General features: G+C 33.9%; 1 protein-coding gene across 8 annotated transcripts in view; it reads left to right on the plus strand.

The window, feature by feature from the left end:
- LOC118748669 (ELAV-like protein 2) overlaps positions 1-6553 on the plus strand; it is a 101807-nt gene extending 95254 nt beyond the window's left edge. For 6 of the 8 annotated variants that reach the window (XM_036483257.1, XM_036483256.1, XM_036483261.1 and 3 more), the window contains 5 exons: positions 497-541; positions 674-934; positions 1194-1437; positions 2315-2359; positions 5993-6553. In XM_036483257.1, the coding sequence (XP_036339150.1) occupies positions 497-541; positions 674-934; positions 1194-1437; positions 2315-2359; positions 5993-6317 (920 nt within the window). In that variant the 3' untranslated portion in view covers positions 6318-6553. The remainder of the gene's footprint in view (positions 1-496; positions 542-673; positions 935-1193; positions 1438-2314; positions 2360-5992) is intronic. The other 2 variants (XM_036483262.1, XM_036483264.1) reach the window with 1 other exon arrangement.
- The last annotated feature ends 9592 nt before the right edge of the window (positions 6554-16145 follow it).

Here is a 16145-nt window from a genome sequence, read left to right on the forward strand (position 1 = left end):
GGTGTATCTGGGCTCAAACCCTATGGTGAGAACTTAAGCAAATCTTGAGTGCTTGAGAAAACTTCGTTAAGTTTTTTATACGATTTTTAATTGTGCTAATTCAGAGCACTTTTTGTAATGCATTTTTTTAATATTTTAGAAGTTATAATACTCGCTTTGGTGAAAATTAAATAAAAACTTAAGTAAAATTTAAAAAAATGTTAAATATAAAATTTTAATTTTATTGGAATTTTAATCAAATCAGATTATGTTTATTACATTTACTTAGTAGTGAAACTTACGAAAACCCTTAGTTGGATTTGTGAAACTTAACTATGTATTAATTAAGAAAATTTTGAGTGCAAATATCAACACAAAAAAAATTTGGTGAAATTAGACTTTACTTAAGTAAAACTCAATCGTTTAAGTAAAATTTTGCATTGAAATTGCTCCCATAAAGTTATTTAAACCTACTAAAATTCTTTAAAATCTGTTTCCGCCAATTTCCAATTTACAGTGTTGCCAGCTTCCTTGACCGCGCTCAATCCGGCATTACAGCAAGGTAAGTTTATCGTCTGACTTACTTAGTTCATTCGCAAGCACTGCCTATATGAATGTATTATTATTTTTTGTACATATTTCTAACTTCTTTTCCTTCCTTGTGCCTATCTCCTTCGCTATGCTCACCATGTAGTTGGCCAAAGCTTGGGCTATGGTTTTGTTAACTATGTACGCGCCGAGGATGCTGAGAAGGCCGTCAATACGCTTAATGGTTTGCGTTTGCAAAATAAAGTGATTAAAGTATCATACGCCCGTCCAAGTTCGGAATCAATAAAGGGTGCTAATTTGTATGTATCGGGTCTTCCCAAAAATCTATCACAACCAGACTTGGAGGCACTATTCGCATCATTTGGCAAGATAATTACATCTCGTATACTCTGTGATAATATTTCTGGTGAGTAAAGTGAATGTAATTATTTATGTACGCTTGACGGGTGATAGAGAGAATGAGTGTGTTAAATGCAACTCTAGAGACAGAAACGGTTATGGCACTCAAAGTAGCTAAGATACAAACCAAAATATCGAGTACACACACTTTTTAAGTTCATAGGCACTCAAACTTACTGTCTCTCTCACTCTCTCTCTGCCAGCGCAGTTTTTAATGATGCATACATATTTTGCGGAATAATTAGTTTTTGTCTCTCGCTCTGCAGGTCTATCGAAAGGTGTCGGTTTTATACGTTTCGATCAACGCAACGAAGCCGAACGCGCTATACAGGAGCTAAATGGTAAAACGCCCAAGGGTTATACCGAGCCGATAACTGTTAAATTTGCCAATAATCCCAGCAATAGCGCCAAAGCTCAACTCCCACCACCATTGGCCGCATATTTGACACCACAAGCGGCTGCCGCAACGCGTCGCCTCGCTGGCGCATTACCATCAGCTGGACGTATAAGGTAAGTGGTGGAGCGAAGGGAATGCCATTGATGATTAAACTAATTTAAGAACTTCACAAAATATGCAGGAAATCATTTTGAAGTTATAAAAAAGCTTTATAATGCTTAGTATGACGAGGTTTGTGTGCTTACTAAGTAGGTGCTAAAGTGAGGTTTTTAAGCTTATTTAGCTACATATTTCATACTAAATATTTAGTAATTTACAAATTTATTATTTGTTAACAATGAATAATTAGTACATGTGTATGTACCATATTTCCAACAACAAAAATATCTCCCAAAAACTTCCTTTTAAAATGTTTCCCTTAGTAAAGATCCTCGTTTAGCCAAGTCAAGCACCATTTAGTTAGTGCAGCTTTAAAGCTCACCCAAATTCTTCCATTTAGGCAACTGCACATACGTACATATGTATGTACATAGCTGCTGAGACAGCATTTCCAAAAATGTTTGAAGCAAATAATTTCAATTAGAGCAATAATTTCTAAAGATGTAACTACCCCCTATTATATTTTTTCATTATTTCTTTTTTAAATATTTTTCACTCAGCGACTAAGCAGCTGAATTTCGTTTTCTCGAAATGTTGTTTAAACCAAAAATACTTACAAACACATTTTCTAACCTAATTTCTTTTTTAAATTTCCTAAATTTTAGTCAATATATAATATATATTTTTTTTTGTAAATTTGTTTTAGATATTTTGAGCTTTTCTTTTTGAGAAATTCAGTCAGCAGTCATACTAACCGCAACGTTTTTCGCAAATAATTTTTTTTTCTCAAACCAAACCGTACTCATTTAATTTTTCCTTCCTTTTCGTTTTTTTCTTTTTTTACTTAATTTACAAAAAAATTTTAACAAAAAATGCCGATTTCGTTTATAGCATTGGAAAAAGCCCGATGTTTGCCATTAACAAGGGTTTACAAAGGTGAATAATTTTAGTTATTATTAAAGTATTTATATTTTTTACAAAATTTTAGTTGCTCTTTGTGTAAGAGGATAAGAATAACTATTTTTTCACTTACTATTGAGAGAAAAAATTAATGTTACTTAAAAAAATAATTGTTGGTAAAATAAAATTGTGCGCAAAACCAAGGGGCGTCTAATTAATGAAAAACATTAAATAAACCAAAAAAAAATTAAAAAAATAAATAAGAAAAACAATAAAACAAGACCATCGACAAAGAAGAAGAAAAAAAGATTAAAAACAAGTAAAAGAAAACCAAAATAAAGAATAAAAAAAAATTAAATATTAAGCCAAAAAGTGCGCCCACAAAATTATCAATTTAAATATGTACTTATACCAACTTTTTACATACATACATACGTACAACTTTCAAATAATAAAAAAAAAATACTAATTAAATTCTAAAAAAAAAAAAATAATTCTTTCACATATTTAAATCAGCAAACTTCGATAAAAACGTTAAAGCTAAATTAATTTTAAAAATAAGACACTACACTTTTACAAAAAAATATAGTTTTTGCCTTTCTTGATAAGAAAAAAAAATAAAAAAAAGATCTTAGAAAAATCAGTAGACCCATAAGTAATGCCAGCTAAGTTACAAAAAGTTTCAAAACAAATAAACGAATGAATGAATAAAAATTTGCAGAAAAATATTATAAAGTTAAAAAAAAAAAATAAAAAAAAAATTTTAAATGTAAATTCAAAAATAACTAAAAACAAAAAGTACATCACAACAAAAAAATAAAAAACTAATCAATTAAAATGTTTAGTTAAATATTAAAAATATACAAAAATAATAAAAAATAATAATAATAAAAAGTAATAGTAAAATAATAATAAAAAAAAATAACAAAAAAAAAATAAATTAGCTACTAAAAATGCAAAACAAAGATATTTAAACAGAATAAAATAAAAAAGTTTATTCTGAAAACCATCGGCATTACACGTGCAACTAAAAAATGATTAAAAAAATATATAAAAATACAAAAATTAAAGTTTTAAAGTTATGTCAACAAAATTGTATCTAGTAGCTTAAAAAATTAAATTTTGTACAATTGAAATCTTTAATTGAATAGTAGACTACAGTGTAAATCACGCCTCTCTTTCAAATTTTTTATAGCGTTAAATATGTTTTTTGTTTTCTTTCTATTTTTATGGCTTTTGCTGTCGAACTGCCGTATTTTCTTTTAGAAACCGAAAAAAAAAATTTTACAAAAATTAAAAAAAAGGTGGAATGCGCTCTTACACTGTGTTACATATTTTTTCTTCTTCTTTGGTTTGGTTATTAAGCTTTTTAATTGAAAATACAAGTAAACGAGCAACACTTTATTAAAAAAAGAATAAATAGTAAGAATTTGACGTACATAAAATGTTTGGGAAATTTCAAATTTTGCCTGCTTTAAATGTCCACAAAGCAAAAATTTGGTAATAATTTTTTTTCAGTGTATGAACAGTAATGAGAAATCAGTATTTAATTGCTATGATTGTATTCGTTTTATTGCTCCCCTCCCCCTTCGCTTACAACTTAAATGCTCAATTTAGTTTTACGCGCTCTCGACATTAAGATGTTTTTTGTTAACTTTTTTACAACTGTACTATATTTAGTTTGGTTTCTATGTTGTATTATTTCTAGCTGGTCCCTCGAAAATTGAATTAAAAACAAATTTAATTTATTTCATATTACCTTCTTCTTCATAACCTGGCATTGTAATATAGCTAATACCCTTTAAGTTAAATGTTTATATAATCGAATGTAACAAGAAAAATTTATTTCGTTTGTATTTGGTTTTTATCACAGTCTCTCCACGTTCTAGTTGTTTTACTGTTAAACCTCACTGTTTGTATTTAATTATGTTTTGTTAAAACAATTAAAAATACTTGTTTACAAAAGGCATGCGAAATCGATGTCCATAAAAAATAGAAAAAAAAATCTTTTAAATATACTTATAAGTAAAGCTTATAATCCAGTTGCTTGGAATAGTTAGAAGATTCTTATGCAAGAAAAATAGGTTGCTTTGATGGTCAAAATCTACCGGAATTTCTAATTCGGAGCAATCAAGAGCAGTAGAGCTTTCGCACTGCACTAGCGTTGCTAGCAGAGCATCATCCACAACCAGATAGAGATTTTACGCTGAGTTCATGTAAAAAAATTAATTAGAAAGCTTAAAAAGCTATGCCCACAGTGATGTCACTGCTGTAAATCAGTGATGCTCAGAGAGAGCTTTTACTCTGTGCGCGTCCATATAAAATCTAAAGAGAACTTTTAAGAATTCCGCCCGCGGGCGCTGTTTTGAGCATCACTGCTGTAAATAAATCAATGAAAATCAGAAAGGGGCTTTTGTCACCAAACAGAGCAAGCAAGGCAAGCAGAAGAAATCTCTGGCCACGGGCCGTAGTTTAATCGTCACTGTAAGAAATAACACTTCAGTAAATTAATCGGTAACTACCAGAGAGAGCTTTTATCAACCAAAAAGTGTTTTATGTGGCGGTACATAGATCAGTGAAAAGCAGAACGAGCTTTTACCTTGCGCGATTCTACGTAAGTAAAGCAGTGACGATCACGGAGAGTATTTTCCTTTATTCGAGTGGTAAAATAAATCTATAGAAAGCGTTAAAAAATAAAATATATATGCAAAGAGCTTTAAAAGCTCTATCAGACGGATACATTTTCAGCACCACACAAAGAGATTTTTGTTTGTTTGTCAACAGACCCACGTTAGCTAGTGAGTGTTTTTGCTCGACTATTTCCTGGACGCTGAAAAGCTCAAAAAATCGCTCGTGGTCATAGTGATATAAAGATATGTAACTTTTGTAGCTCGGCGCTAAAGCTAGTTAGTTCAGTGACGATAAGCAACAGCTTTTACTATGTCAGCGTTCATCTACAATAGCCATGACCAAAACATATCCCACGGGATAAACATTTCAAAGCTCTGTATGAGTGCGTACAAAGTAAAAGCTCTCTCCAGTCGCCCGTTTAAAAATTTTCTCCTGCGGAACATATGAGTCTATTTAGATTTTTGCGCTAGAAAAAAATTTAATTTTTTCACTACCGAAAACATTTCCAGTTTTTCGTTTTAAACGTAGTTGATGTCTTAAGATAGCAGAATTCAAGGCCAGATCTCTCCTAAAATTTTTGATTATCATAATTTTTTGTCCTTCGTATTTATGTAAGTTTTTTTGAAATTTTAATGCTTTCCATTTCGTAACTGTGACTATCCACTCAGTCAATCGAAAGCTCCGCTAATTTCACCAAGTTTGTTTTAGCCTTTTTGGAGCATAGCTCATACCAACCGCTCAAATACTAACCAAGTGAGAACGTTCTCTATTTGTTCTTTAATCGGGCATTTGAAAACCTATTAAGTATTTTGATTTCATAGTCTTCACAGTGAGCTGTTCAGAAGCAGTCCTTGAGTACAAGCGTTAGTAGTTCTAAACTTAAAAAAAAATGTACTTATCTGAAGATGAAGCTAGTCGTCGTAAAAATAACTATTTTACTAACCATTTACTAACCATTACCTCTCACTCTCTTTTTCTTTCTCTTTCTCTCCGAAATTTTACGCACATGCGCACACACACGCCCGCCCGCACCTACAGATACTCACCATTGGCTGGTGATCTCTTGGCCAATTCGATTTTGCCGGGCAACGCAATGACCGGCTCCGGTTGGTGTATATTCGTCTACAACCTCGCACCCGAAACTGAGGAGAATGTGTTGTGGCAGCTATTCGGCCCGTTCGGCGCCGTCCAATCGGTCAAGGTTATACGCGATCTACAAACGAGCAAATGCAAGGGCTTCGGCTTTGTGACCATGACGAATTATGACGAAGCGGTTGTGGCAATACAATCACTCAACGGTTATACACTCGGCAACAGGGTGTTGCAAGTTAGCTTTAAGACAAATAAAACTAAAACTGCTTAAGTGGAAGATAACAACAAGAAAAAGAAGAACAACAAAAATAAAAACAAAAGCGAGAACAACAGAAGTAACAATAAAAAAGCAGCAGCGACAGGAAACACACAAAAGCAAGAACAACAAATGGAAAAATGAAAGCGAAAGCGCAAGCAAGTAGAACTTTTGTGTAAAGCGAAAAGTAGGAATGAATTGAAACCCAGCAACAAAACACCGCAGTTCAACTTAAAAGAATGCAAAAAAAAGATATATATGACATAAAAATATTTAAAAATTTACATAAATTATATAATATACATATATAAAGCACAGGTGTGTGGACGAAAGCAGCAAAGCAAAATTAAATATACAAAAAAGTGTTGAAAATTGAAATTTACTACTAGTCACGCAGACACTTAAAAAAATTATTGATTAAAAAAATAATTAGTGAAAATTATAATTTGTGCAAAATTGTTTTAATTTTGTCTATTGTACTTTGAAAATTTGTTAGCAAAAATGATGGATAGACGGAAAGTCGATGCCGTAGAAGAAGAGTTGATGAACGGCGAAATGACAGTAAGGGAGAGTGGAAAGCGTAAAAATGTTAGCTAACAAAATGCTTTCTAGGCAATATTTTTTGTGTGTTCAAAAGCGCCGAGAGTAGTTGAGAGTACGAGAGCGAGACAACCGTAGCAGTTAGCATAAGCTAGTAGCAAGAACAAAAGAAAAAAAAAACATATACATAAACAAACAAAACATATATATAGATATATATATATGCATGCTTTGCCATAAACTAAGCGAGCTTTTTACGCCGCGCGATACCCAAAGAGAGAACGAGCGAGTAAGGCATCATTGAAAAAATTCCCGTTAAAAACGATAACTACACTGCAAAAATATACAACATCAACGCTGGCACAAATAGTTATCGTTGAAAGCAGAAAAACTTAAAATTCTCAAAACCCAAACAGCAAAAAACAAAAAAATAAATTCTCAAACTCATCGTATAACTACTTGTATGCATACATATATATTAATATTTATTACTTATTATTAACTATTATAATTAAACAAACTATAAATTATTATGTGGAAAATATTTAAGCAAAATTTATTTAAACCAAATAATTAGTCACACTTGTAAAAGCTCTTTAAACTAATTATTCATTGTACTTAATTAAATTGTATTTGTATTAGTATTTGTATTTGTCTATAGCATACACACATACGTATATTGTATATTTATGGATTTTTCGTAATTAATTTATTCATTTCGTAGTAACAAAAGCTGAGCAAAATTAAACTCACAAGCAAACTAAAATAATAATATCTAAAAATTATAGATTCATATAAATAAATTATTGCATGGAACATCCACATTAACTTAATAAAACGTGAAAAAATAAAGTAAAAATAAAATACGACCAACAAATATGTACACCCTCACACAAAGGAAGCAACCGAAACGCATATTTTACAGCATAAAAAACCATAAATATAAAAGCAGTATAAAAACAAAAATATACATACAATACATACATTTACATATAGATATGTATGAAAAAAGCTATTTGCTATTATTAAATTTATTATTATTATTATTATAAATTTATTAATTGATATTACCATGAAAAATTTAATTAAATAAATGTGTGAATTATTTAAAATTTTAAAACCGAGTGCAAATTACATAAAGGTGGCAACCACACGCAGACTCTGCGCTGCGCTAATTGGCTAAGTAGTTATCGGGAGTGTAGTGTAGCGTTGCGGGCGGGCGACGGAGAGAGAGAGAGAGAGAGAGGCAAAGAGCGAGAGAGAGGCAAAGAGCGAAAGAGCGCGCTAGCACAGCGAAGTTCAGAGAAGGCCTTTAAAAAAATTTATGAAAAGCTTAAAAAAGCTCATCCTACGTTAAGTAATCACTTGTGCTAGCGCAACGATGCGATACTCTGGTTTCGCTGAGTGGCATAGTAATGCTTGAAGGCGAAAAAGCGTGAATTTGCGTGAGTGTCATTCAACTTATTGGATCTTAAGGCAATCATATTGCAGTAGTTGAGCGGAACAAGCCGGCTCACTATGCGCAGTAAGAGAGAGTAGTAAAGATGGAAAACGCTCCAAAAACTTTCTGAGAGTAGATCATGGTTTAGAGCAGCGAAGGGCAAATAAAGCTTTTACTCTGCACGCGTCTATACAAAATATATAGAAAGCTTAAAAGAGCTTAGCCCGCGGGCAAGGCAGTGCCCATCACCAAACATCACCGTTTTAGTGTCAGTGACTATCCGAGAGAGCTTTTACTACTACTACTCCGTAATTCTATACTGCAGTTGGCGCCAAGCTTTTCAAGCTTTCTGTGCTTTTTATATGTGGGTGGTGGGCGATGAATGAAAGCTCATTTTAGTCAGAAGTAGTCTATACAAAATTTAAAGAAAACTTCAAAAAGCTTCTCTCGCGGAATGTGTTGCGGTTATTTGGCAAAAAGACATCACGAATGACTTGAAACAGAAATGTCCACATCAGCGCACCGGTATCAAGCAATTTCAAGTTTCCTAAACTGGAATGAAGGCACAGCCTTGGCAGTGTGGCCATTAAATGTTGGAAAAGCCACGCCAAAACAGCTACACAATAAAAAGAGCAGAGAGAGAGTTTTTAATTCTAATATAGACTTCCGAATAGCCCAGTATAAAAAAAACACAGGGAGATCATTTGCTGAGATCAATGATGGGCAGGGAGAGCTTTTAAGGCCCGTTTACATACAACTTTGGCGTTGCGTTGGCGTTGGCGTCGCTTCGACAGCTGACTATGAATACATGCATTTATATGAAAGTCTCCATATAACCAAAGTTGGGCAACGCCAACGCCAACACAACGCAGAAAGATGGCCAACTCTCAACTTTTCGCGTGCGTCGTTCGTCAGCTGTTCTAAATAATCAAAATTATGTGATTTAATTTTCATTTTTAATCAAATCCGGGCAAGAAATATAGTTTTTAATGCAATTATTGATGTAATTTTTTTATTTATCTGCCGCTAGTGTGTTAATTTAGTAACCAAAGTATTCTCTGCTACGCGTTCATTGTAGCAAGCACGGGCGTTACTCGCGCTGCTGTCAAAGCGACGCCAGCGCCAACGCAACGCCAAAGTTGTATGTGGACGGGCCTTTACTTTTAGTGCGTCCACGTCACATATAAAGATATTATTTGAGAGCTCGCGGTTTAAAAGCTCTCGCTGATCTATAACACCGGTACAGAAAGCTTTAAAAGCTCTACACGCTTGCCATGCTTTGTCCATCAGCTGTTCAGGTGGATTGAATTCTTCTTGAAGACTGTGGTGGAGCCAACGGTAGCCGTACAGCGGACGGAAGCTCCATGGGCGCGCAAGGCAGGGCCCATCACCAGCTTAAACACAGCGAACGCTTCTCTTAGCCCCTCTACGCAGCAGTTCGTACGCTGAGTTGTCGATCAATTCCTTTGCTTAACTAATGAAAGCAAGATGAGCTCTGATTTTCGTCAGTTATCGTTCAACTCATTTGCTTAGTTGCTTTAATTTGATCTCCCTGGGAGCAATAATTTTATTGATCAAAGCAAATTTGTGTTTCATAACCGCGTTCATAAAAATGATGAAAGCTCAGCCCACACCCAGTTGCTGGGTATACATATGACTAAGAAAGTTTCACATGAAATTCTGTAAAATTTAATTCATGGCCTTTATGAAAAAGCCAAAGTCAATGTTAGGTGATCGAGCATATGAAAGCTGAGTCAAGCTGCATACTTAATTGTGAAAAAAGTGACAGCTCTGGGTTCATAAAAATGATTAAAGCTCAGCTATGTTGAACACCAACTGCAGATAATACGAAAGCTCAACTTTCACGCGATCAGCTGCTCGCTTTTAACTTTTCTTACTGCAACGGAACAACCTACAATCTACATGCAAGCCTGCCTCTCAGAGCTTTCAACTCTCTCTCAGGGCAAACGTTCGTCGGAGTTGTGAAAATCATGTTTTTCTCTCGCATAAGTTGTTCGGAGAAAGTAGTAAGGCCAAGTATGACTATGTAGTCATAGTATGGGTTAACTGATTTCTTTGCTTTTTTCTAATCAATTCTGTCTACTCAGCCTACACTTTCAAACACAAAAACTTATTGCATTTCATAAGAAATGTAAACAAATTTTTAACAAACAATTTTAATTAAAAATATGATACTAAAACCATTAAATAGTTGAAAAATATCTATGTATGTTTTCTAATAGATTCTTTTAGTTGTCACTTCACGCTTACTAATGATAATTAAGTAGTAGAAATGTGTATGAAAATGAATTAATATAAATTTATTACAAAACAAATCAATGTTATATCAAAACTTAAATGAGTAAAATGTGGCAAAAAACCATAGGCAACGTAAATATGAGAGCACAAGAAACTAAGAAATTAAAAACAAAAACTAATTAAGAATCATTTGAATTATACGTTGATATAATTGAGTATAAATTATTAATTAGCGTTAATGAGTGACAAAAAAATAAGTTTTAAAAGAAATTGAAGTGAAGCATATGGGTGTAAGACCAAAATGTAGGCAAAACCAAAACACCAACTTTGAATATTATAAAAAATTTTTTAAAGTACTTACATATATAGTGAAATTTAATAAAAAACACGAGAAAATTCACAAAAAAAAAAGAATGAAAAGCGAAGCGAGAGAATCGAAAAAGAGAAAGCGAAAAGGAAAAGGAAGGAAAGTAAGTGAATGAGAAGGTAATGGAAGTGAATGAAATGAAAAGCAATTGTGAAGAGCAAAGCAAGAGATAGGCAAAAATAAGGATTGGATTAAAGAGAGTTTAGAAACAGCGGCTAATGCTAAGTGAGAGAGCATGCGTGGTTAAGACTAACTGAAATAGATTGTGAGTGAATGGAAAGAAAAGTACTGAAGAGCGAATAATTATGTTGGAAATCAAAAGAAGCGAGAAATGTGAAACACATTTAAAAAATAAAGCAACAAATTAGATAATATATTGAAATTTTTCGACTGAGCGAGCGAGATGGGAGTTCACGCAACGAAAGTAAGGCTCAGCAGTAAAGAAAGTGTTCGATGAATATCGTAAAATAGAGAAAGGCTGATTATGCGCGTGAAAGCTTTAAGACAAGAGAATAGCAGCTTGAGCCGAAGTGTGTGAAGAAGAAGTAAGAGAATGGAGCGGAAATAGAGCGAAAGCACTGTAATGGATATGGAAGGTTTGAACAATGCTGAGTGGAATGTGTTCAGAATGAGTGGAAAGTAGCTTAGAGGTTGAGAGGCGAAAGAGAATATTATGAGCGTTTTTCGATGACTAAGGAAACGTACAAATGGTTTGCAAGTGCAGAAGGATAATCAGCAAAGAGTGTAGAAAAGCTGTAGAATAGCTGAACACACAGGCGGGCAGCTGCAATAAGAAATAATTAACAAAAAACGAGCACTAATAACTAATGGCAATATTTTTGGAGGTTGAGAAATTTCGTTAAAAACACACACACAGAAGCATTAAAAACAAAATAGTAGCAACAACAACTGCAGAAATTTGTAGAACGAAAATAGTTAAGCCAATAATAACTCAAGGCAAGTGTGGAACTAAGTAAGCAGAAATTGAAATTATTTCATACATGAAATTTGGCAACAACGCTACGCATAATTTTAACTGCAATGTGGCAACACAATGCGCGAACGAAATGCAAAATCGAAGAAAGACACTAAGAGATATGCGAAGCTGCTTGGAAACAACGGACGATAGCACGGCGAGCGCGCACAAACGAGCCAACAAAGAGCACGGTAGCTGAGAGCGAAACAACTGCGTTGAATGCGGAAGGAAAGCGTTAACGGTTCATAGAGAGCGGAAGGCATGCACAGACAGAGAGTAGGAAAGATGAGAGGAAGGCAACACCAGATCGGAGTGATGTGCTTGGGGAAAAGAGGCTTGTAGAAGTGTAGGAAGGCGGTATGGAACGTAAGAAGTGCGTGGTAAAAGTAAAGAGAGGAATGCAAGAGTAGGAATTTCGCAGGAGAGTATGAACTCCAAGGCAAGTGTGAGAGAGAGAGAGAGAAGGAAAATTGAGAGAGTATTGTACATAAGTTCTACAACGAGCGAGCGAAAGCAGTGAGTGAAGTACGGAGTCAAGAGAGAACAAAGTATGTACATCATGAAGTGTGCAAAGAATGATACGTAACCTTTACGCTTCCTACTGCTAGCGCTCAACGACCAACAAATTAAAACGCCAAAGCTGCCGGATGCTCAAGCAGATCGCGCAAATGACAACAGCCACAAACATACATACATATTTATGTAATCATACTCATATTCACCCATATAACCACATTAATACATATATAAAACGTAGCATGTAGAACCTACGCGTAATTGCATTGCGATCTTTTAGGCGTTTAAGGTAATTTTTAATCAAACTCGCTAAACATACATACGTACATATATCATAGATTTACGAAATGCATGTATTTTATGTAATAAATGTTGAAATACGTAGTAAAGCAACAAAGCAAGCGTTTAGCATAATAACCATATAAGTACGGCATACATACGAAGAACAATTAAAAAAAATAACAAAACAAATAACAAAGATACAAGTGCGTAATTTAAAGAGATATTCCAAGCCAATGATTGAGTACACACTAACAACAAGCAGCGACTCATCACAAGCAACAAGAAAAAAATATTTGTTTATATTTACTCGTAGTAGCATGCAATTTGGATTGCTTACGAGGAATGGAGTTTTACATACATAAAATTTAATATTTACATACATCATCATATAATCATTATAATTGTGAGACATTTGATGTGTTACTTCTATTAAATAGCAAATAAAATTATTATACATACACATATATACACAATCACCATACCATAAAAGTATAACCATAAATGTAATCGTATACCATATAACTACATAGTGCTGAAATCCATTAAAAAGAATGTGAATGCGAGTAGCCAAGTAAATTCGATAGATCCTTGTGAAGCGAAAAGTAGTGAAGAAGCGACAGAATAGTCAATGAAACTTGAGCTAAAAAATACGTTGAGAAGTACGATGAAAACTGGCAACACCGCATGAAAATTGCTACAAATATTTCACGCTTGAAATATGACATCAGTCGGAAACTGGTAGCAGAAAATTGTATGTTACTTAAAGCGTTAACTCTGAACTCACACGCCAAAAAAAAGCAATAAAATAAAGTGCGTAACTTGGGTTGAAGAATAGTGCTGAGATCGGTTCGTGCGTTGGCCTACAGATTTCAAAAAGAGAGAGAGCGAGCGAGTGAGGAAACTTGTGGAGAACTTTGATGAATATGGATAGTGCGTGAGAGAGCAAAATATTAGACGAAAAAGGTGGACTACTTAGCTGAATTGAATACGAATTAAAGAGAGAGAAACAAGAAATGATAGATGGGAGATTACATACATATATCAGTGCTAGACTAAATCGCATGAAATGAGAGAAATTTGTTTAAGAACTAACTAAATCATGTATTGGGCAGCTAGCGAAGAAAAGTAGCAAAGAGGCGGAAAGAGAGCGAGCGATGCAGAATGTTGTTAGCACTCAAATTGAGTATAGTAGGAAGAGGCGAAAGTCTAAAGAAAGTTATGGAAAGGATTAGCGAGTCGGAATAAGTCGCAAGGGCAACTACTGTGGCGAGCGAGTACGGTTTACTGATAAGAAAAGTTAACTACACTCGAAAGCTACAAGTACATAATCAACAAATGGTTTCAGAGTGGTCCAGAGTATGAAGGAGGAGGATTTAACATTTTTTTTTGTGCATGCATATGAGGCATTTAAACAATTAAAAAAAAAAACACTACAACGAAAAAATTGAGCTTCGAACGAATCAGGATAATCAGCGGCAATGTTTGGAAATACAACACATTAAGCAAAGAGAAAAAAAGACAGCAAAGCTCAGTAGAGTAAGTGAAGCGAAGAATTTTTCAACGGTGCGGACTTACTTGAGCGCGAAGAACAACAACAGCAATTAGTGTGAGCGAAGTTGCAAACCCGGCTATGGAGAGAGGGGTTTTTTAGAGCGGGAGCTTTGAGGCTAGCCATTTGGCAAACCAGCGTTATGCCTAGGTAGTGAAAATGCGCTAAACTCGAACGCCTACTTTATTATCTCCCTCAGTACACTCTAACAAATGGCGAGGCTAGAGTGTGATTTACAAAATTTAGAGCTATTTGTAAAGCTTAACTGCTTTCAAACTTTTCAGAATATGAGTTTTTTCTTACGCCTAACAGCACCTTTAGGCGGCTTTCGCTACATAGAAGTTACAAGAGCGTATTAGGAAGCTATAGTTGATACAAGTCGAGAAATATGTTTCGGTCAGCGCCGTTCACGTAGCGACTATTATAAGCATGAGGCACAGCAGCTGGAATCTTAAGTTTTCGCACAGATCTGGCACTTGCTTTATTTGACTCAGGAAGCCTCTTTTCCCAACTGAGATTGGCGAACTGAAGTGATTGTTTTACATACAGAACAAGTCTTCGTGAATTTCAAGCAAAGACGTGACATTTTTCCAAACTACTCTTTCTCGCTCTCTCTCGATCTTTGATCTTTAGCTCGAACACGAACCAAATTCTCTTGTACACCCTAGACACACACCCTTAACTACCTACAATATGCAACAATAAAGTCCCTTATGCAACAGGCGATCTGAAGGAATTAGCGCAAATTTTTTAAACACAAATAAAAAAAAAATTAAACTACAATAACCAATTTTTAGAGAAAATTGCATATTAAAAAAAAAAAAACGCAAATCTTAATATAAAACAAAAATCGTAGAAATTGCCAGCTAAAGCGAGGAATCGTCGAAAAAAGTGAGATTGAAAACGAAGCGGCGCGAAAGAGGCCACAAAATGCATTTATAGTAAAAAGAAGATGAACAAAATTTACGTGCGTAAAATATATGCGTAGTACACACTTACCATATACCTACTGAGGTACTTAAGTACTTAAAACCGTTAGCCAAAAATAGTAATCCAAGCGCTACCATACATATAAAACGCAAAAGAGTACTAAAAGCATTTCACAACCCGTAAAATATACCGTACCAACAACAAAAAAACTAATACTGTACTGAAACCGACACCAAAAAATCCCACTTAGCAAAAATTCACACTGGTACTGAAACGAAAAAAGATTTAAGCAAATACATTTAAATTAAAATTAAACAAAAAAAAGTTATATACTTGAAATACTACTATTTTACAACAGTACATAGCAACCCACAAAAGCGTAGCAGAATTTCAGAATTTATAGCAAAAATCAAGTAAAACATTATACGAATTAACCAAACATAAAAAAACAGGCAACTTTTTGAAATGTTGTAGCAAGTGTGAAAATACACGAAATTTCGTAAACCCAAATATTGAAATCAGCTTCCAAAATTTTTAAGATATTAGTAAAGTAAGTGTTTGATATTAGAAATGGAAAAAATTGATTAAAAGCAAAATCTTAATGGCAAAAATATTTAATTCAAAAGCCGTAAATGTGGTAGAAATGCAGTAAAAAAGGCATTAAAAACCTATACCGTTAGTTTGAGAAAAAATATTACACTTTTTTGAGCAAAATGAAATGAATAAGAAAACACTGATATTTCTTATATAGTAAATTTTTACGCATACATATTTACATTAGCCATTACTAAAAAATTGTGTGACCAAACAACAACAACAACAAATGAGAGATAGCGTAGTGTTTAAGTAAAAAAAAAACCAAAAAAGAAATAAATAAATAAACAAAATGCGGGACAGCATTATAATTTATATATGTGTAGCTTCTAAGTGATTTAGTGCGCAAAATTGCAAGAGCCGTAACTTGTATGCGCTGCTCCAGTGGT

Source organism: Rhagoletis pomonella, unplaced genomic scaffold, assembly GCF_013731165.1.
Source record: "Rhagoletis pomonella isolate Grant_MI unplaced genomic scaffold, Rhpom_1.0 Rhpom_scaffold_00013, whole genome shotgun sequence".
Lineage (NCBI taxonomy): Eukaryota > Metazoa > Arthropoda > Insecta > Diptera > Tephritidae > Rhagoletis > Rhagoletis pomonella.